General features: G+C 42.9%; 1 protein-coding gene across 4 annotated transcripts in view; it reads left to right on the top strand.

The window, feature by feature from the left end:
• LOC105568792 (MAP7 domain-containing protein 1-like) overlaps positions 1-21,630 on the top strand; it is a 156,393-nt gene that overhangs the window by 30,839 nt on the left and 103,924 nt on the right. The window contains exon 1 of one of the 4 annotated variants that reach the window (XM_012024751.1): positions 11,791-11,824. The exons of the other annotated variants lie outside the window; for them this stretch is intronic. Within the exon in view, the coding sequence (XP_011880141.1) occupies positions 11,806-11,824 (19 nt within the window). The 5' untranslated portion in view covers positions 11,791-11,805. Of the gene's footprint in view, positions 1-11,790; positions 11,825-21,630 lie in introns of those variants that run through there. 4 annotated transcript variants of the gene reach the window in all.

The following is a 21,630-nucleotide window of genomic DNA, read 5'->3' as shown; positions in this document are numbered from 1 at the left end:
CTTTTCATTCTTCTCCTCCTCCTCTTCGTGGTCCGCCGCAAACCCGTAATTTGCCCGTTTAATCCTGCCGCGATTCCAACGAGCCCAACCAGCTTCTTCGTGCTCCGCTAGCGCCTGTCTGGTTTCGTGTCAAACATCGGATTCACCCTTCGGGAATGCCAGCGGATTTCCTGGAACCTTAGCGATTCAGCCTCGGCGAAATAAAGGGATGAACATTTCGAGACGATCTCCGGAACGAAGACCGCGTTTTCGTGCCGCCAATGTAGAGTCAGAAAGCTCCGATCTTATACGCTATTTTATCATACAAAAATTAGACGAAATTTATGAACTACATTGCAGCAATGCGTTATTTTAGCATGTGCGACGTACGCTTCGTCCATTTCTTTTCTACTTCAAGTAGAAACGTAAAATGACTGTTCGCGACGCGTCATTTGATTATTCAGTAATCAGTGCAAATCGATGTAAACTTATCGATACTATTATACCTTTTTTAGGCGACGTTTCGATACCGAATCGTATCGCTTGGATACGTTTTATAATTTAGTGAAACTGGTAGCATACATAAATTGCGAACCGCGAAGACACGTATCAAGTCGTTACAGTCCGCAGCATTCGATAGAGGGAATGTTGATTTTGCTCAATGCTGGTTGTCTCGGGAGTTTACGTGTTCAATTCCTCGCTGTAATCCGCGCGGCCTCGCTCCAACGGTTCCGCAGATTGAAAAACTTTTCGTTGATTGGATTTCGTCGGAAGTTGTCGGCGAGATTAGGCCAAGAGAAAGAGAGACTTTAAGGTCGAGCGTGTAACGCTTCGTTTACGTTATCTATCGCCCGCGGCCGTGGGATGGGAATCTCAGAGAAATGCACATAAATCGACGGCTTCGCCCGTACGCCATCCGCGCGAAGGAGCATCCGTCTGCGAGGCGCGCCGGGTCGGATCCTCGATTAATCGAGGCCTCGTCCGATCTCGGCAGTCCCACGGGATGGCTTCGAGACCGCCGCGTTCGCGTTCGAGATTACAATACGAGCCATCCGGAAGGTCAGATCGAGCTTAACTGCACTCTTCGGATCTTCATCCGAGATCTTAACCAATACAGTTTATGTACCTTCGAATGCATCGCCCTAGCGAGCCTCCTTTAAATTGAAGACAATTATCCCGTTAGAGCTCGTTACAGCCAATTAAGTAAAATTATTCTCCATTCTCGGTTTTTCGACCTTACTAATCCGACATTCTGCAGCGAATGATGTTCCATCTTCGCGTGGAATTTAATTATTTGCCACCGAGTTAATTGATTCGGTTCAAAATTTCAGGTCCTACGCGCATACACTGCCATTTTGCATTCAATTGCGCGAAACGTGACACCCTCGGCAGTCGGTAATCGTGCGAATCCGAGGAAAATCGATGCCCTTTCTGCGTCGGGTCGCGCCGACGTCATCGCGACGGCATCGCCGTCGCATTCGACGTAGCGTCTCAAGGTCTTCGCGGGGCCCACAGTGTTCCCCGGCAACACCATCTCCTGGTCTAGCCTGCGAACTGCAAACGGTGCGACTGTGGAAACGGGGGAAAACCATTCGGCGCGTCGCGTCTATCGACCACCGTCGGCGCCGCGCAGCGTCGCGACGCTAGCCAGCCGGGGGTTCACTGCGCTCCACCTTTCGGGGCGAGCCCAGGCCGAGCCGAGCCGAGCCGAGCGTCTCGAGCCAAAGCAGAGAGGAGAGAGTCCGCGTGTCCGGGAGAAAAAACTCGCAGACATTTTCCTCTTCGATTAGCGTGTCCTCGTTATCGATATTATCCCCGCGTTGCTTCGGTAATATGTGGTGTTGTAAACGACTAGACGCTTCCGATTGGCCAGTCACGACCGTCGTTCGAGGTAACATTTCCTGTCTGCACGTCGCTGCTGCTGTTGCTGCTGCCTCTCTTACGTTCGAGACGCCAGTCGGTTGTTGTTCTCGAGACTTCTTGTCTTTCTCTTCTCTTTCTCTCTCTCTCTCTCTCTCTGTCTTTCTCTTTCTTCTCTCTTCCTCACGGACGCTTCTTCAGCTTCCTTCAGCCGTTCCGCTCCTCCACCGCTTCTTTGCCGCACCGAGAAAGATCAGACGAAGAGAGAGATAGAGAGAGATAGAGAATTCGCATACCTGCGCGAGAAGAGACGGGAGGAGATGAAGGTCGAACGGTGTCCACACGAAACGGGTCGCCAGGCCGTAGACCTTCGCGAGTTGCTCGAATTTTGGCGAGACGTCGGACCGCTTGTGTTGGGCCAAGATTTCTTCCAAAATACCTCCTTCCTTTGTAGTCGAGACGGTCGATTTTACCAACCGCCCCGTGGGTTTGCGTTAGCGATCGTTAGGTCATTGACCCATAAATCTAATTGGTCGAATAACGCGGCGCGGAAAATAATATTATTTTTCAACGAGCTCGTGAACAATCGTGATTCCGCCCCTAACGTTGCTCACCGTGTATGTTAAACCAGGATAAAATAATACACCTGGGCATTCGGGTGACGTTTCTGAACGCAGCCTAAGGACGCTAGCAAAATCGCTTATCAATTTTTGTGTCGACAGATAAATCCACCTATCCGTTCGACGAACCAGGTGACGGTCTTGTCATCGGACTCTCACACTTTTCACGCTGCTTCGTTATAAGGATGGATTGAAAGCTTTTCAATCGATGCTTTTAGCTTTCTCGTCGAACACTCGTCAAACACTTGGTTCGATATCGGCCTGCTGTTTTCCCTGTGTCAAGGTCGAGTACTGCAAAATGGATTCGTCCCATTTAGCTGGTCGAGTAGGCGACGAGGGATTATCAGAGACATTCACACTGTGACACTATATTATTTCTCATCTTTTAAGCAAGATTTAACTCTATTGTGTGCTTGAATTCACCTACACGCTTCTAGCTTTTCTGTATTTTATCGCACCTACTTTGTGAATTAAAATCTTAGCCCGCGCTGCGGGGTTTACATGGGCGATTACATTGCCCGTAGAATTTTGGTGTCATTTATTAACGAATAATTCTCTGATGAATGCAACGACGAGGACGTGTTATTGATTACCTCTTATCACCTCAAGGCTTCTCCATCGCCATAACGACCGCGCTAAATTTAGCATCGGCAATTTCGCCGCGTAATCGTTTATGAAAACAAGTCACCCGTAACCGGCTCGTGACATAATACGATTTTGTTCGATCTACCGGAAGCCCCATATCGGCGATCGTTTCCTTAATCGCATTGAACGTTCGGATAGTTTATTCGATTTGATTCCACTTGTGGGTGACGCAACAAGCGCAGCCTTCCTCGTGAACATTGATTTTCCTCTTTACGCTTGGAGCGCAGCGTTCGGCGGTCTGTCCGTGCTGTGGTTATCCTTGCTGATGCGGATGACGCGTGCGTGCGTTGACGCAGCGGTCTCTTCTGGAAATAGTAGCCTAACAAGCTGCAATTGCCGATTAGCTTTGGATTGAAGCTGTGACGATTAAGGTTGATTAGGGCGATTAAAAATTGGATTGGTAAACTATTTAGAAGCACCTGGGTCTCTGCTGATCGTGATAATCCCTATCGGCTTATAGAGATCATGGATAACTTAATTTAAATCGTTTGATTCTAGACAGCACAAGTGGATTTATTGCGCGAACCGATTATCTTATGGATTTTCTACCTACGAATTTTTTGTCTAATTTAGAGAATTTGAAATGTCTTGTCTAAAATGATGTTAAATTAATCACGAATCTCTTGATTGGAAATATTTTTGTTTTATAGTCAAAACCGAATTATTTCCTTGTACAATCCTTACAAGTAATTGCCAGTGAGATTAATCAAGAACAATGATTTTATTATCTTGCTTTTCCGCTAACGTTCGAGAGCAAGTATTTAGAAAAGGATTTGCGACATATAACCGCGTCGGTAATTGCAATTGTGTTAACACCGGACGTCGTAAAAGTGGCGTTAATTTTCAGTCACCGGATTTGGACTGGCGGCACATCTGGGACGTGTACCTTTGCGTGGAAACAAGAAGTTTCGTGCCCCGTGAATCTTGCGCGACGCTTATATTAAGCCTTCCCGTAAAAGCTGAATCATTCGAACGCGCCGCGCATGTTTACTCCATTGCACATATAGTTCATGTGTAACACAATACGTTGCCATGTATAAAAGGAGTTATTTTTCTTTGTATCTTATTTCGCTAGAGCGCAAAAACACAGTACTACATATTTCAATTTTCACTTACTCGTCATGTTACACGCATAATTGGCGCTGCTGATATAAATTCTCTCATTGATCCGCATGAAAGGAAGACCAGCGGCAAAAATAACAGCTTCCGTTATGCGCCGGCAAAAGTATTTGGCACATCCGCCGTCTAAAGGCGTCGACCGTTCACGAGTTATTTCTGTCCGCGTCGACAGGGCTTTTATAGTCGAAAAAATTGCTTTGTTACAATGGAATAGATTATAACATAATTCGATAGTAAAAAAATACTAATATTTGAAGATATTTTGATTATAAATAATACGCGGAGAGAATTTCCTTGTAAAATTTACCCTGAAAATATTGTAATCATGGGACAACACGGCATTTCAAAGAATTTTATGAGAGTTTTTTTAAATTTTACCACACTTTCTACTAGTAATTATACTTAGTATACATTTTACTAGCAGAATGTATGGCATTCTTTCAAAAAACTCTTATAAAGTTCTTCGAAATACCATTTTGTCCCACGATCGCACGATTTTCAGGGTAAATTTTAAGAGGAAATGCTCTCCCCGTGTATGATATAAAGAAGTAACATATCTACAGATTTTTACTTTTGTCATAAATGTCGTTTTCGTTTTCGATCTTAAAATATTCTCGCGAAAGTCCCATCCTTACCAGAGAGAAAATCGCTTGTATCGTCGTTTCATGTCGTCCCTGATTATCTCGTCGATTATGTTTTCCATTAAAGGTTAAACGCCAGTCTCGCGTTATCCGATCGAAGCCGCGTTGTCGGAGCTCTGTGAGATTTCATTGAAGAATAGCGACTCGCGAAACACCACTGCCGAACTATGTCGCCGTGCTCACGTGATCCATGGCGAAATCTCCATCGCGTACCAGATATCTATCATTGCCTACGTGTGCCAGTAATGGCAACCTCTTCGAGAGAACCGACTCTGCAAGGCCCTTATGCAAATTCATGCGCGCGCCCACGTCCGCTATCGCGTCCGTCATATGCGTTACGTATCGTGCGGTTAAAGTAAAAGACGAGAACCGCCATAAATAGCGATACGGAAATTAATCCGCAGCGCGGATGTTATATTTCAGATTTTAACGACGTTTTCACGCTATCTATTTCTGTATTTATCTCTTCGTAATTATTGGTATTATTATATACTTTGTGGCAATGTATCCTTTTTTTGAGTTTTTAATGTGTAGAAGTTTTACACGGCGGAAGCCGTTCTGTCTCATCGTACGAGCGACGATGGCGCGAAGGAGCAGTTTCCGACGCGAGAGACGCGATTATAAGAAACTATGAAAGCTTATAATTAGTTCTAATTATTATTAACCTGACATCATTACTAGCAAGTGCGACTTTCATCGTCACTTTTCGAAACTTTCAGAAGTTAAGTATCTCGTTTGATTGCATCGCAGTGAAAACCGCCTCCGCGACAGAGACGGAAACCTGCCATTCCGGATAATTCCATTTATTCATTATACATTCCTCGATTAAACGCGGTCATTAAGCATCGCAACGACTGTCTAGATTTTCTCCGCTCCTCTCTCCGTCAACGCAGCGCGCAAATTGATTCGACGCTTCGAGCGTTCCGAAACGAATTTTGCCATTACGTTTCCTGTCGACAGTCCCGTCCACCTGTCGCAAAACGAAGCCGAAAGAGTCGTCTTGTACGCTTCTCGCCCGACGTCGAAACATAACAGATCCTGGTCATTGAGTGCATATAAAAGCTGACAATTCATACTGACCCTCCTTTACAAACCTAGCCAAGGACTGAGATACTCGCTCAATTACTTATATCTCTGTGTCGAAGAACTCTCTGACTCTTAATTCATCTTTCATGGTTTGCCACGTGAGAACTCTCTAACAATCGATCAGTGGATTATCACTGAAAACAGCGGATAATCACTGATTTACAGTTACCACTGAAAGTCACAGTGGTGTACTTATAACTGTGAATCAGTGACTAGTCACTGTTTTCAGTGATAATCCATCGATTGACTTTTAGAGAGAAGTGATTCGACAAATTATTCAACGTGGACGTGGGTCGGTTTGACGAACCGCTGGAGTTTTTTTCTTAATTGTCTCTAGCGATATCTTTCGAAAAATTTCGAAGTACGCTTTGCAGCTTCCAGTTTAGATCGTTTTAACGTTGGCTGTGGAGAAATTAAGCCCAAGTTCGCCACAGAATGAACGAGTAACGCGATAGTGGGACACTTCGGTGTAACCCTGATCTGATACAAGAGCCTTGAGCGGTATACGTATCGCGAGTAATAACTGCATAAGACGGATTGCGGCAGCCCTCGTGAACCGCCGACTCGGATCGAGGAACCGTCGATTATCGTGGCACGGTTGCCCCGGGCATGGCGCATGTTCGATCGAGGGATCGATGGCAGTCAGAAGTCGTCGTTACTATCGGTTAATGCGATCGAATTCGAGATGATGATCGCTAATCAGCGTATTGCGAATCGGTTTCTCTCCGACGGAAAACACAGCCTGTCCCGTGGTAGCGAGTTCCGTAATCCCGGCGCGACGGCCGGCGGATTCGTGAGAATAGTAATTACAGTGCTTAACGAACAACCGCGGGCAGCTGCCACTTATCGACACCAGGTACCAATGAACGCTCGTTTATCAGTCTCTTTCTCTTTCGATCGCGCATCGGATTGTCTCGGAATGAAACGTTTACGCGCAGAAGCATCTTTGAATGCGATACGGAAAGAACGCATACATATGTATAGGACATTCGAGAAAGATTACGTAAAATGTTCATAGCTTTATTAACTCGATGGAATCTACTTTGGTCTAATATATTGTAGAAGGAGATGGGACTTTGCCATGCGGGAAGAATTTTAATACAGCTTCGGCGAGTCAGTCTTACTTTGTTCCTCGTCACATGAAAGAATTTCGTTTCTTACGTAATCGGGCGAATTAGATTTCCTGATAGAAGCTGTGCAAATCTGTGACCGCGAGAGCGTCAGCAGAACAAGAGTACTGACGCATCCGCGAGGAAAGTTTTGACGGGAAACGATCGGACGTGGAGATGAGAAATATTGATAGCACGTTGTACCGATGGTGCCTCGCGACACACGATCATCGATCACAATCGCTGCCAGATCGAATCAATAAATAAAGCATTGCATCCCGCGCGTAATGACGAGATTCATTTCTGTCTCGTCTAACGGGGTCGTTTCATCCCGATATGAAGCACCACGCTGTACGGATCAGTGATGGGAGTGTTGCGGAACCGTGTCCATAACTCATAGACGACCGTTGCAGCGATTTAAATAAATCCTTTCGTAAACGTCGCCCCCCCCCCCTCATTCACCCCCGCTCGATGCCCCAATTAACAGTTGCCTTTTTCTCGAGGGGACCGCTCGCGATTGGGTGTAAAAACGAGCGTTGCGAGACAGATTAAAGGCCACAGTCCGGATTACAAACGCATAATTGCGCCGTTAACGGACGTGTCTTGCCCGGCTCGTAATTGGAAAGGTAATGACCGATTCTCTCGGCCCTAACTCTACGATCGCTTCCTTCCTCTCGCGTAACGTCGCGCCATTTTTTTAATTCTTATTTTTGCTTCCTCATAGAGGAAGCTTTGTTTTCGTGAAAAAAATTTTATCCAGTTTTCTTTTAAAACATATTTAGAAGCATCTTATAATTTATAATAAATTTACCATAAATTTGTGTTAAGAAGTTGTAACGTCTGTTATCTCATCGTCAATAATAATTCCATAAATTTCGATGAGTTTATGAAATTGATGAACTCCCACATAAATTCTTATTTAATTTGCACATTAACTCACAAAGCTTCCTCTATGAGGAAGCCAAATTTGAATAGACAACTTGCCACAATGTTGATCCTGCCAAATTTCCAATTTGCACCTTTAAATTAAAAAAAAACTGGGCCACATGATGAGGAAGCAATGTGCAAATTTCCAATTTGTCTTTCTTTATGATCGATGCGGACGAGGCGATCGGTTTAAAATGTATAGATAAAGGTCCGAGGGATGCTGGAGTGCTGCATAATTTAAAAAGCCGCCGGGATCGTTTTCCATATAGATCGACCGCGCGCTCGTTTGCGTGCGTTGCCGACAAAGTTATCGATGGGAGAAATTGCGGACGCTCATTATTGTATCTGGCATTCTAATCTCAGTATCATTCGTTATTCGCGATAGCATTCGGAAGTGGATCTTGGATATTGATACGGTACGACGGACGATTTTATAGATGCACTTTGCGCGTACCTTTGCCGTGCAATCGCGGATTAAAAGGCACAGCCGCGAGAAACGTTCCCGAAACAATATGGGATCCCTTTCCAACGAACTCTAGAAACACTTAGTTACGTTCTGCCGTTCGTGAAATTAAGATCTGTTCTTTTGATTTACCGTACGGAATTATTGACACAATTATCACTTGAGGAGGGCCACAAACCACGGTCGAACCGTTGTGAGTTTAAACACAAAAATTTGCTAGACATGGTCAGGCAATCTTCTGAAATATGGGATAAGTTATGAGCGCCGATGAACCGATTTATCGCTCGCGAAAGGGGCGACAATTATATTATGCAAATGCCGCGGCGAGACCGAAAACGCCAAATAAGCGCGTTCGCTCGGTGCAGCCGCTCGCTCTGCATAATCGGTCTCATAATGTGGCAACGGGATTGCAGCTAATTAGCTGACAACAAGAGATTGCCGTAACGACGCGAAGTCACGCTTCTGAAAATAATTCTAGAGAATCGCTCCAGAGTATTACGTGGTGGATTCGAGGAAAACCAGACGCCGATTTCCCAATATTACCCCGGGACAATAAACAAAGTCTCGGCAGTCTCGACTTTAAGTCGACGTGAACCAGTTTTATTAATTGGTCAGCATCAATCAGCAACTTGATTACAGTTGCTCAACAAGTAGAATTTGAATCACACGTCATCTTTAATGATTACCGCGAAGAGATAAGATGCGTCGCTTGGACTGTGATTTCTCGACGCACCTACTAACATTTTCTAGATGTAAATGAGACAAGATCATCTCGTAGCCGGTTAGACTCACGTGCTCGTTTAGCAAGGCGATTTTTTATAATCATTAATTAACACGGCTGCGTTCGCATTTGCTCGTCCTCTTTCGTGTCCTATACCTTTCGCCATTCATTTGCATCCAGTGGATTCAGTGCAAATGCATTCTTCCTTCAATCCCCATAATTGCGCCTAAATCCCGAAGTCGTTAGAAATTCACTTAAAGTTGCCGATGTTAAGCAACCGCTACGAAGAATCGTAACGAAGGGAATAAGTCCCGAAGCATTTACCAACTTTCCACGGCATGCTGTAACGCAGAATATCTCGTTAAACAGCCGCGACATAATTTCTCAAGATCATTGTTTGCCTTCTTACACTGTTCGCCCGCATTTAGTCGGAATTTAAGTAATGCTAACCATCGCACGTTCGCACTTGCAAGTTTGGCAACTAATGCGACTCGATGGCTTTGCAATGGGAGCACGATTCGAAGATCAGAACTACAAGATTAATCATGATTTACACTAGCAAAAGACTACGTTGCAAATGTGTAGCTGGATTTGCACTACGAAACTTAAATTTAATTAAAATTCGACTTAGCAATCGTTGATGTATGTTGCACCGGTTAAAAAACATTTCTCTTTTGCGCGAGTTCTTCCTGTCGAATCATTCCATCTTTTATTCGAAGTAATTAAATATATTTAAAATTATCAGTGTCATCGATATCGCACGGTAGACCAACTTGGAATGCGATAGCATGCGAAGCGGTAATTCTGTCCCTTCGGTCCCCAGTGCACCGCTACGAGTGTACCGATTGGAGGGTAAACAAAAGTGAAACGGGAGGTCTAGGGTGCTCGAACGTGACTGCAGAAATAGCCGAAGGAAGGGAACGCGTCGCTGCCTCCAAGGTTCTAATTTTACACATAGATTGCTACTAATTACGGACTGACTGTGCACGTACAGAGTAATCACGACAGATGTATGCACTCACGTTACATAATTGCTAACTTTTGATATTTTATTGTCGACCCCGCGCGATTTTCTTAGGAATGGATTTGGTTTTTCGAAAAACCACAGGATTCGCGCTAACGATTATTGACCGCTGCGTGCGGTAAACGTCCAGCATTTATCGTGGTACGATTTCCGCATATTGTGAACGCAGAAATAGGATAATAAACGAGGGGAATGCGAATCACGCCGGGCACGCCGTAGTTCTAATTTTACGAACGGGGCTGGGTCGAACCTCGCGATACCCGGTCGGCAGGAGGCATCGCTCTAAAAGCGTCTTTTGAAAGCGCGCGCGCTCCGCATTTTTCGAGCGTACCTCTCGCCTCGAGTCTTTACCACCGAAGGCGCACAACGCGATTTCTCGACCACGACGTCTGGCGAGCGGAGCTCGCAGACTGCTGCCTGTACTCTCGACGTCGACCATCGGAGCTGCAGATTCCTGCAGCCGTCGGCGAAAGCAGCGCTTTCTGTCTCGGGCGATGGTTTCTCGATAATACCGTCGCTCGTTAAAAATTAATTCAACAAAAATGTACAATGGACATTATTGTACACATTTTTTTACATGCGTTTAAATGAATTCGTAAAGTAATCCCGTTGGTTAAACGGACCTCAAAGTCAGAATTCCGCATCGCAATAACTTTTAGATTAGTGACAAAATGGTTTCTTTTAAATGAACCTCGTTCAAGTTTCGAGCTCAGTTGCATCTAAATCTGTGATGCATGGAAAATAGCAAAACTGTTGCGCAATGTACTCTACTAAATAAAATTTTCTATAACAAAAAAATTAATTTTTTGAAGAATAAACGAGAGAAAGTATTCATTGCCTACGAACACTACGTAATATATATGTTTACGGATAAGTTTCTTGCTGCATGATTTAATGCGCCACATATCGACACGGTGTCCTGCGCTAGGAGCGAGCAGCTTTTACGACTGTGGGCGACACGTTGCCCTCGCTGATAAAAAAAACGACGGAATTGCAAGCGGCGTTCTGCGTTTGATCGTGATTTTTCATGCGACCGCTTTTCCGGTCGGCTCGCTATCGACGCGTATCGCTACTCAATTAAATTTCCCCATCGGAGCGCAATCGAGCGTCGCCCGCTGGTTACTACTGTATTATCACAAACGTACGTTTCTGTTCCCCCTTCGCGGCCTCCTTTTCGTCACATTCCGATGGCTCCGCTACGACGTCGCCAAATTGCTTTCAAACAAACGACGGAAAATCAATTCGAAGAACACGCAAGATAAACGTTCGCGAATACCAGAGAACAGACAGGAAATTATTTATAGGGAAAACTCTCCCACACACAGGAACCTGTTAATTATCTCTAGTTTCTCGACAGTGGAAGGTAGATAGGTCGTGGTCTCGAGTTAGAGCGTTAATTAAAACTTATCGCATAAATTATTCATACAAATTTCCTTCATTATAAATTAGAACGACATTTGTAAGCTGTCACGTAACTATGAAGGTTTATATGCGCATTTTTCTTAGATGAAATTTTTAATACCACCTTTTTCTTCCAATGTGTAATTTTCTGTTACAGGTGAGTCATAGATTGCTCTGTTAAGTTACGCTCGCAAAGCTGTTTGCACGAAAATGACTGCTCGAAATCCAGGTAAACCTTTATCATGTTTTTCATAGCGCGAAGAAATCGTGTAACAAATGAGATATTCTGAAATAAACCAGTCGCAGACATCATTGAGATATTATCAGGCTAAAAGGATCTCGTAGACATGTCCTTCTGAGATATTTGTGATCAATCTTTTCGATAATTAGCATCCGTATGCAGCTTGTGTTACGTCTCATTTAGCAAAAGATCGTCTTTGGCAAGAGCTCGAAGGAGGAGACAGACGCGAGTAACGATTGAATTTCGAAAATAGACTTGGCCCGATTCGCCCATAAAATTGTTATACGACTTTCGTCTCTCCGCAGTTTCTCTGATGTTCCTTTTGCATAGAAAATTATGAGAAAAACCAGGAGAAAGATATATGCGCGCGTTTGACAGTAGCGGACGAAGTTATGGAAACTTCCAGCAGAAATTGCTTGTACTTTTCGTTCCTTTTCCGATATCATCGATCATTTGGCGCAAAAAGAATATGAGAAAGAACTCTTGTAAAACTCTAACTTCCAGAAAATTTCTTGGCCATTAATATTGCGCGTGTGTAAGAGTACAATTATTATCAGTCGCGGTATAACTGCGAAAATGAATTATTAATTAACACGCGCGATGACAGTGATATATTTGTACTTTCGTGTCGAAAGAAAGTTTCAGCATAGTGAGGCACGCTGTGCCGTACTCTAATCTTTAAATGTTTCCCGTTGCCAGTTGGCAATGATTGCATCGATGTTCCAATTCGAGCTAAGATCATGTCAGCTGATAGTAATGCTCCATTTTTTTCGGGAAAGAGTTTGAAGAACGTGAAAAAGTTTGATTAGGCGAGCAAATATATTGTTTTACTTTTCAAATTGAATAGAATATCGTATACGAGACGTTTATCTTGTGCTTTTTAATCGCTTAATACAAAGAAGTATATTAAAAAAAGTGTCACGAGTCCAAAATGTATACAATATAAATATATAATGTTGATAGAATGCGATTATCTTAATTAATAATAAGAATTCTCTCTCAAATATTCAGATGTGTAACGCGTAACGGGATCTGCCGGAAATTAATTGATCTGGAAAATTGAGCGGATATTAACGTATGACGTATCAAGCAGATATGACGCGGCGGATATCGGCGCGATACGGGTGTTTAATTATTATCAGAGGCGCAACGAGAAATGTGCCAACCGTTAATTGTCATTACCATCGTTGACTCTTAAGTCTTAAGTAATTAAGGTCGGGGCAGTATGGCGTGTGGTCTGCCAAAACAAATAAAATCTCTCTTAATTGTCCATCACGACCGTGCTTCTTCCATAATAGAACAATTTTTCAGAGATCTCTAAAGCTCATGTTTTTTTATGGGTTCATTAATATTTTTTATATTATCCCAAAAAGCAAATATGTGTTACGGACTATACTAGATTCTTGAAAATTAATTCGTAAATTACATTTTGCTGTATCGTCTGTTAATTGGAGAACTAAAAGTGGTAACGTCTAAATCTTGCAGTTATATTTTCGGAGTTTCGCGAAATGACGCTACTTTCGACGTTTTCATAAAATTGTAATAATCGCAATACTCGTCATGGCACGATCATTTTCGCAGCACAGAAACAACTCGCATTTTTACCAAAAGATCGCGGCTAATTACGTGAGAGAGCAAAAAAGAGGACAATTTGTTCGGCAGAGATAACTCCTATGTACCGTTAAAATGGCGTAGACCTTCCTTATACGTATCGTCTGCTACTGTCATGCTTGCTAGCTATTTGTACTTGTCGCATGTAATTGGAGGCTCCTTCAACGCACGTTTCACGTGATCCATTACAGCTTTCAAGGCCAGAGATTTAAGTAACGCATGATCCTTCTCTCTGACCATTAAAGAGAATGAAATTAATCTAACAAATACCTAAGACAAATATCTCAGCCCTTTTTGGAACTCTTGCCGCCAAAAATAACGCTCTGTAATATCATGCTAATAGAGCGTAATAAATGTTTACACGTGTTCGTTTAGAAAACGCGGAAACTCTATTACGAGCGTGCTTTAGTCTTTAATTATAATCTCGCTTACCTCTTAATTACGGGATTTTCTGTTAGCGTTAGCAGTGTCTATACTTGTTAACACTTAGCAGAACTACTAGAAAGCGTATAAAAAATTATTCAATATGTACGATTAATTGTTGAATTGATCTCCCGCGGCCGAACAAGTTTCCGGCCGTTGAATCGCGTGAAAGCGAATTATTTTTCTAATCCGCCGTCCTCGATTTCTGTATTATCTTTCGTCCGGATGGCCGCCGGACATTCGTGCTCCGGATTAAGCGAATCCGATACTATCTGAACCTCACATGTGTCCATCATGTATAAACAATGCACGAAGAATTGAGACGCTATTTACAATAAAGTCAATCATAATATTCCTTTCGAGCTTTGTTTCTTTTGACGAAGATTTATTTATTTAACCAGTAGAGTATACTTAAAGCCACCAGTGATGAATAAAATTGAAATAAAACTCGTTGTTGATCCAACTGGTAATATAATTAATTAAATATTACATTTGGTAGCAGTACCAAGTTTTAAGGAAAACTCACTGTTATTTTACCAATTTTACCGCATCGCTGAAAACGGCGTTAATCTGTGAGATCGTGGCACGTCACTGTCGTATTAATAATTAAATAGTCGCGAAGATTAATTTTTAAATCTACTTCCAGAAATTAAATCGCGTTAAAATCGAGCCACTTCCGCTAGTTTCGCGTGCGTTTCGTGTCGCGTTTCTCGCCATAAACTCGCGCCAACTTTCCTCGTGGCGGAAACGTTGCGTTGCGCGACGAAAGATCGAGATACATGCCGAATCGCACGATCGACAATCAGACGAACGTTGCCGAGTCGCATGAGGGGAGATCAGGTACACGTTGCGCTTAGGCGCGAGCAACCGAACGAAACAATCGACACGTCGGTCAGGGCCAAAGAAATCTGCTCGCTGGCAAAGGCCACTATGCAAGTGCGATCTATCTGATCTAATGTCTTGTCATAAATTCCACTCAGGTTAGGGCAACAGCGCGTTAAAGTGTGACAAAAGATCGATTTGACATGCGCACGCCAAGTTTCTCCCCTACAGCAGCGCGTTCAGGCTCGTAAATCACGATCGAGATCGTAATCGATCGATGCCGAGACTTTAGACGGAACGAATTTGACCCGATTCTGCCGAACGTCCTGCTTCGACGACGGCTGACGAAGGAGACGAAAAATCGCGATTTTTCCGAGGGCGTTTGCACGCGACTTGCTCGTGGCCGAGGAAAGAGCACGCGGCTTTCGTTAGGTCTTCGGACTCGTTGCGCATGATTAACACATTCGAATTGTTTCCCGCGAGAACTCGAGTTAATGAAGAAAACTCTCAATCAGTACCGATCCAATTTTAATTACTTCAAATTAATAAGATTCGTATTGCTCAAATGTGATAAACACAAATTTAAAGGAATAAAGGACTAAGAGCCGCGACAGGGTGTTAATGTCTAAATATTTCATATTCTAAATTTATTACGAAAAATATTACCTCAGCCAGGGTTCATATTTAGAATATGAAATATTTAGACACTAACACCCTGTCACGGCTCTTAGTCCTTTATCCTTTTAAATTTATCTTAATTACCTCATTTTGTTCTGTATCAGTCCCGCAAGGAATCGACCTCTTCGGCGACGCGCGCGAGTTAATTACGCGTCGATGTAATAAGAGAATTCGATCGTGACGATCTCCTTGTCGAAGGGGACCACTATTCCGGTCGCAGGGTGGCGTGTTTAACGGATCGCGTTACCGTTGACCTGAAAGGCGAGTAATAACGACAATCCTTGGGTAAATCATCGTAATGAACGTCCTACATATTCGGCCACAAATAGCACCGTACGATAGTGAACACAGGTCGACGCTCGCCAGAAGCGAAAAAAAAAACGGAAAAATAACGAGTAAGCAGTAAATGAGAAAGCAATAAATAACGAAACCGCATCGCGTTAAAAATTTGCTATTTTACACGTTATAGGGAGGATTCGGAGACCGTGAAAGTTTATGATATCGCATTGTAATAAGCATACATTTGAAAAAGAAATTTATACAAATACGTACATTCGCTTTATATAACGTTAGAAAATACTCGCCCCTTTTTGTGTTTCGCGTCGAGATTCCTGCCAACTGACGAAACAGCCGACGTGACGATACTGACGATATTTTTTTTATGCGAAAGCTGACTGCATCGATCGACAATTTCTCACGTCACCATCGTTTAATCGTACGTGCAGTCGCTTAAGCTGGCAGTGTTATTAATGCGTCCACGAGTTTACGGGCGCTACAAAGGTCGCGCGAGAGCTCGACAAGGTGTAACACGTGCGTAAAGACTCGCTTGCGCCGCCTCCGTCGCAGGTGCACGCATGCAGCCCGCGCTCGCTTGAGGTGGGTCACGGTTTACGCGGCCGCTTCGCGATATTACGGTTATCCTCTTAGCGCTTGCTGCGTGCATACGTATGTTTCTGAATCACGGCCGTTTCTCCTTAAAGGCCGCCCACGCAAATCGCAATCGTCGGGCCGCGGCGTTTCGCAATCGTGCTCGTTCGAGCGATGACGACGGATTCGACCCGGCCGCGCCGATGCATATAACGTGAAAACGAGACTTGCAACGAGAAAGCATGAATCGAAATTCTGCAGCGTGATAATTATACAACTTTAGCGGTTAAATTAATATTATGGCTCGACTTGTTGATATTAATAATTTGGTAAAATTTATTATTAATGACATATTTTATGTTGATTTTCTTCAAACTTCTCTTCGAGATTTCATGCAACTTTGTGGCTTGATAATTACTGGCCGGATTAATCACTATTAATTACAAACAGCTTATTCACGCAAATCTATTTCTAACTATATAATTATATATAAATTTAATTTTTACGAATCTACTCTATATGCTTTGTGAAAAAAAAACGCTTCTCTATATTGGAAAGCTCGTTTGTTAACACCGTCACGTGCTAGTTCGAAACTTTTGTTTGGGACGAGTCTCAAAAATGTTGCTAAAAGAATGCTTTTTCAGTTCCTGAGACATTGGGAATTCTTGCCAAGAACGGGTGTACAGTCTGGAAATAGGATAAAATTTCCGTCAGATAAAATGTCATTTCGTCCGCTTGCTAGATACTTTTTTGGCTCACACCCAAGGTTGTGTATCTCACAGATAAAATTATCAGAAACAGTTCCAATTTTTCCCGAAATTCCTGAGACCTTGAATTCCTTTGTGGAAATAGCGGCCCTTGCATGTAATTCGGAGAGAGAGAGAGAGAGAGAGTGTGTGTGTGTGTGTGTGTGTGTGTGTGTGTGTGAAAAGATCGTACATATGTTTTCCTTGTATTTAATTGTACATCGCACGAAAACGTTAGAATTCTTTCGCATCATCGTAGATTATTAATAGAATGTGGATTTTCTCCAGCAAATTACGTGTATTAATATCGCGTCTGCGGTAAAGCAACCGAATGAAACACTGTCACGTCAGACTCTGCGGTAACTTTCGAAAGTGTCTAATTAGTTACACTTTCAGACGGCACTTTTAACTGGGCCACCATAGCATGATTGGTAACCATTAATCAAAACAGCTTATAATTTGTATTTACTCTAACAAGAAATAATGTGCGTGTAATTAATGCAAAATAAAAATTGCATTTATCTACGCGATAAGATCCAATTCGTTAAACAAAATATTGTAATCTAAAATTTCTATCAATACATTCCACGAAGTTCAATTTCTTTATTGTCTCCCAATTATACACCTTAGCCGCTTACTCGTGCTCTTCTTCATCTTCAATTAAACGCTCGAGGAATTAGCGTTCGGGCTCGCAGAAATTACGCGCAAAGTTGGCTTTATTTTCGCATCGTCAAAAATCTTTGCGTCACGCAAGGCTAGTTGACGTCGCATCTTCCTTATTGCGATACTCGGAATCCGTCGAGGGTTACGGGCAGTCTGATCACACGCTGCAGTGACCACTTGCACCGCCATTTACAAACATCGTTCGCGGTCTGCAAACACGTTGCGTATACGTGCAGTTCCTGCAAACTTCCAGACATTTCCGCTTGAACCGTGTTTGCAATGCAGTCCGGAATGCATCGAAACCGAGCCGATCCTGGCTTGTATTGTCGTTCGCATAATTCGCGCGAGCAATACTCCGAAGCGCGAGTATCTCGCTCATCTCCAATAGCTTCTAAGTGGAGAAATCGATGGGTTTGCTGTTACACTATTATTTTCCATAGAGCTACGTTGACTATATTTAGAAGTACCTATTTATTTATTATTACACGTGTGGCGGCATGTCTACCTAAAAAAATGTATACAGCTGGCATCTGCTGTATGAAGCACAAGATTCATTTCATGAGATTAAGGGAGATCTCTGATAAACGGTAGCAATGCCGTGTGTTTAAGGCGTTTCCGGGCCGTAGATGGAGTACCTTTATGCGAGAGAGGGTCGCGAACCCGCGCCATTACGGTAGGATGCTGATATTTCACATCGGATTGATCGTTCGATCGTTCGGCACGAATGAACGCCTTCGCACGCCCGTAAAGTATTCTTCTCCGTTTTGGCGCTACGAGAAATCGCGGGACGATTGTGTATCTGCGATCGCAGAAGAACCCGGACCCTCGAGCTGCCCGCGAGATATCGACGTCATAAAATTTTACGGACCGTATCGCGATCGCTTCGCGAAGGTTCGGCGGGATTTGTTGTTGCTCGTTCGTTACGTCCCGACGCATCCTGACAATACCTCAAGAAAGTTCAAGTAATTAGAGAACCGGGATCGAGATACTTTTGCAATATCGGGTAACAGGGGAAAAAGAAAATGTATTAATTACGACTTTTAGAGTTTAATTAGCAGGGATATGTTCTTAAGATTTGTGTCGTGTCTTCCTTTACCCGTGGAGTTTTACCGTTAAAAATATTTCGGCCGCGCGAGAGACAATTGAAATCGTTTTTTTTTTACGTCGGCGAAAGCGTGAAAATTGGGATGTGACGTCTTTTGCGTGGCGAACGTGTCCGCGTATTGTGAATATTACAATGGTAAAAACAGCACGAGATATGGATCGATGATGCCGGGCGAAGTTAAATGATTATCTTTATATCTTCCACGAAGTCGTAACAATGCCATTGCGCGCGCTTTTCTTTCCTTTGTTGGCTAGTTGCGGGTTACTGGAACGCACACGGTACCTGGCGGATCGTAAATTTTGAAACTCTCGCTCTAGTGGAGTAACGGCGTCGCCGTTTCGTTTGACCCAAGAGAGCTCGACGAGCTCAATTTATTCGAAAAATGAATGTACTTTAAACGCGCCACGCGTATTATTTTATCTTTGATGCGGTTGCATTATAGAACAGCACGCCATTTACGAGTTACGTGGCTCGAAACGCACGCATAGCAGCATTGCGCTTCTTTTTACAGCTGTGTTCTTCTCGAAAGCCGAGTTTATTATGCTTCTCGCAATTTATTACAGTGGAATCTTGTCATGAATCAAAACAAATTTTAGATGCAGAAAAATATATAATTGTATAAATGCACTTAGATTAATGATAATATTAAATTTGCTAGAGCTTATTGCGGTAATGTAAATTTGTTTGAAAATCTCAACATTTCAAAAGCACGCGGTACGGTCTTTATATTATCTTTTCACTAACATGAATAGTTAATAGTTTTTCGCAGTTAAGTGAAACAGTGCTTGCATTGCCATACGTCAGTTCTATGTCATGCTCTTGTTCACCCTTTAACTAGAAGATGGTTAAATATCTTAAATATTAATAAGTGGATCCTTCAGCCATCCTTTTGACCGACACAATCAAATACAGACCTTGCGCTTGTCATTCTTTTTACACTGAGAAAAAAGTCTAGTAATAATTACCAAATGCATTTAGTTCAGCGTTTTACTGCAATATTTGGTAAGTAATAACTAATATAGTAATTGTTACCAAACGGTTGGTTATTATTACAAAATATTTAGTAAAACTAAAATCTTGATGTCAGTTGAACCAACTAAATGGTTTGGTAAATAATATCAAATACAATGGTAATAATTATCAAATAATTTAGATACCACATACTGCCGCGACGCGGCGACGTGGCGACCGCGGCGTCTTTCTCGTAAGTAAAAATCGTCCCGTATTAGTATAAAGGGCGAGCCGATATGATGCGAGAGCGAGTTGTCTCTGGATCATGGATAAACCTCGATAACCTGAATATACTTACTTTTACGGTCAGGGCACTGTCAGAGCTGCCTGATGAGTGCCTGACCAGGCATTAAGGCATCTTTATTAGAACCCTATCAGAACCCTTATATACTATTATAGTTATTATATAACCTAACCATATAGTTATAGTTACCTAATGGTTTAGTAAAGTTTGCGACAATTTGGTAACTGTTACAATATTATTTAGTAATTATAACCAAGCCTTGATAATAAATACCAAACCTTACTGTTAATAATTACTAAATCATTGGTTAGTATTAACTAAACATTTAGTCGGCACTATTTAACCAAACCATTTAGTAACTATGACCTAGGCTGCGTTATTATTACTAAACCTTTTTCTCAGTGTATTAGACTTCTGAACTGACTGCTTTAAGTTCTGAAAATGTTCTGCTATGCAGTCCGCAACTTATCCTGGTATTATTTTGTGCATAAAAGCTAATAAAAAGAATTACAAACGCAAAAGCTATAGCTGGCTGTGTCGGTAAAAAAGATGGCCGAAGGATCCTCTTAAATCGCTGCGTGAAGCATCCTTCTCAAGGTTGCGATGCCGCGAAAGACGGTAGGGATGGTCTTCGGAACGCGAAGAACGAATTGGTGACGTTGATGTCGTAGTATCGACCCTCTCAGTCGGGCGCCGGCGGGCCGTCACCCTGGCAACCCTCGCCCATTCCTTTTGCATAGACGAGGCATGGTGGTTATACGCGCCGGCTAGACGGATGGAGGATCCTTTCTCGTACACTCTTCGTTAGCGTCACGGTCAACGAATGGTCGAGTACACTCGAGATAGAAAGAGAGCTGGAAAAACGGAGACAGCTTTCACCACGTCTTCCACTGGCGTCTGAAATTGCCGCGGCTGTCGTGGACAGCCTTATCTCCCGTCGGAACTCTTGACGGTTTAGAAGATTACGAGTGAGGAAAGAGGCAACAGACTAGATTGAAAGAATAGAATCGACGGTTAATCGATTATAATCGAAAAAGTGACGCTTCAAGTGAGTTGTTTATACGAAACGCGGCGAAAGAACAAATCATCTGAAACAGATAGCGGATCATTTAGTCCTAGGTGTATAATCCCAGTCTTTCGACATCCTGTTAAACTTGAAACACTGTACTCGCTCGAAGTCTTGCAACGAGGTGTCGGACATACTGATCGGATTAAACCAATGTCTTAATCCACGCGAGGCAGCTTTATTTTAACAATACGACATACTGTAATGTTATCGCATGCCAGCTTGTATTAATTTCCTTCCATTAACTCCGCTTTCCCAGACGGATGAAAAGAGAGATTATCCATTGGAATTATTCCAGCGCATTAGATGATTGAACAACAGATTAAGAGCGTTGCATCGCGGCGAGACGTCGGCTATTAATCGCCATGGCGAGTTGGAAATAACTGTTTTTAATCCGCCGATCAATTTCCTGTTAGAACAGCGCGACGTATTGTTGCTCTGCCTGTCCCATTGACTCCCTTGACAATGAATAATCAGGATTGCGCGTAACCAACAGGTAGATTACGCCGGTAATAACGACGTACGTATAGTCGCCTGCGATGGTACCCCTTAATTAAG

Source organism: Vollenhovia emeryi, unplaced genomic scaffold, assembly GCF_000949405.1.
Source record: "Vollenhovia emeryi isolate VEMERY1.0 unplaced genomic scaffold, V.emery_V1.0 DF939127.1, whole genome shotgun sequence".
In the NCBI taxonomy this organism is placed as follows: Eukaryota; Metazoa; Arthropoda; class Insecta; order Hymenoptera; family Formicidae; genus Vollenhovia; species Vollenhovia emeryi.
The sequence above is the reverse complement of the archived record's forward strand: the minus strand, read 5'-3'. Positions and strand labels throughout refer to the sequence as shown.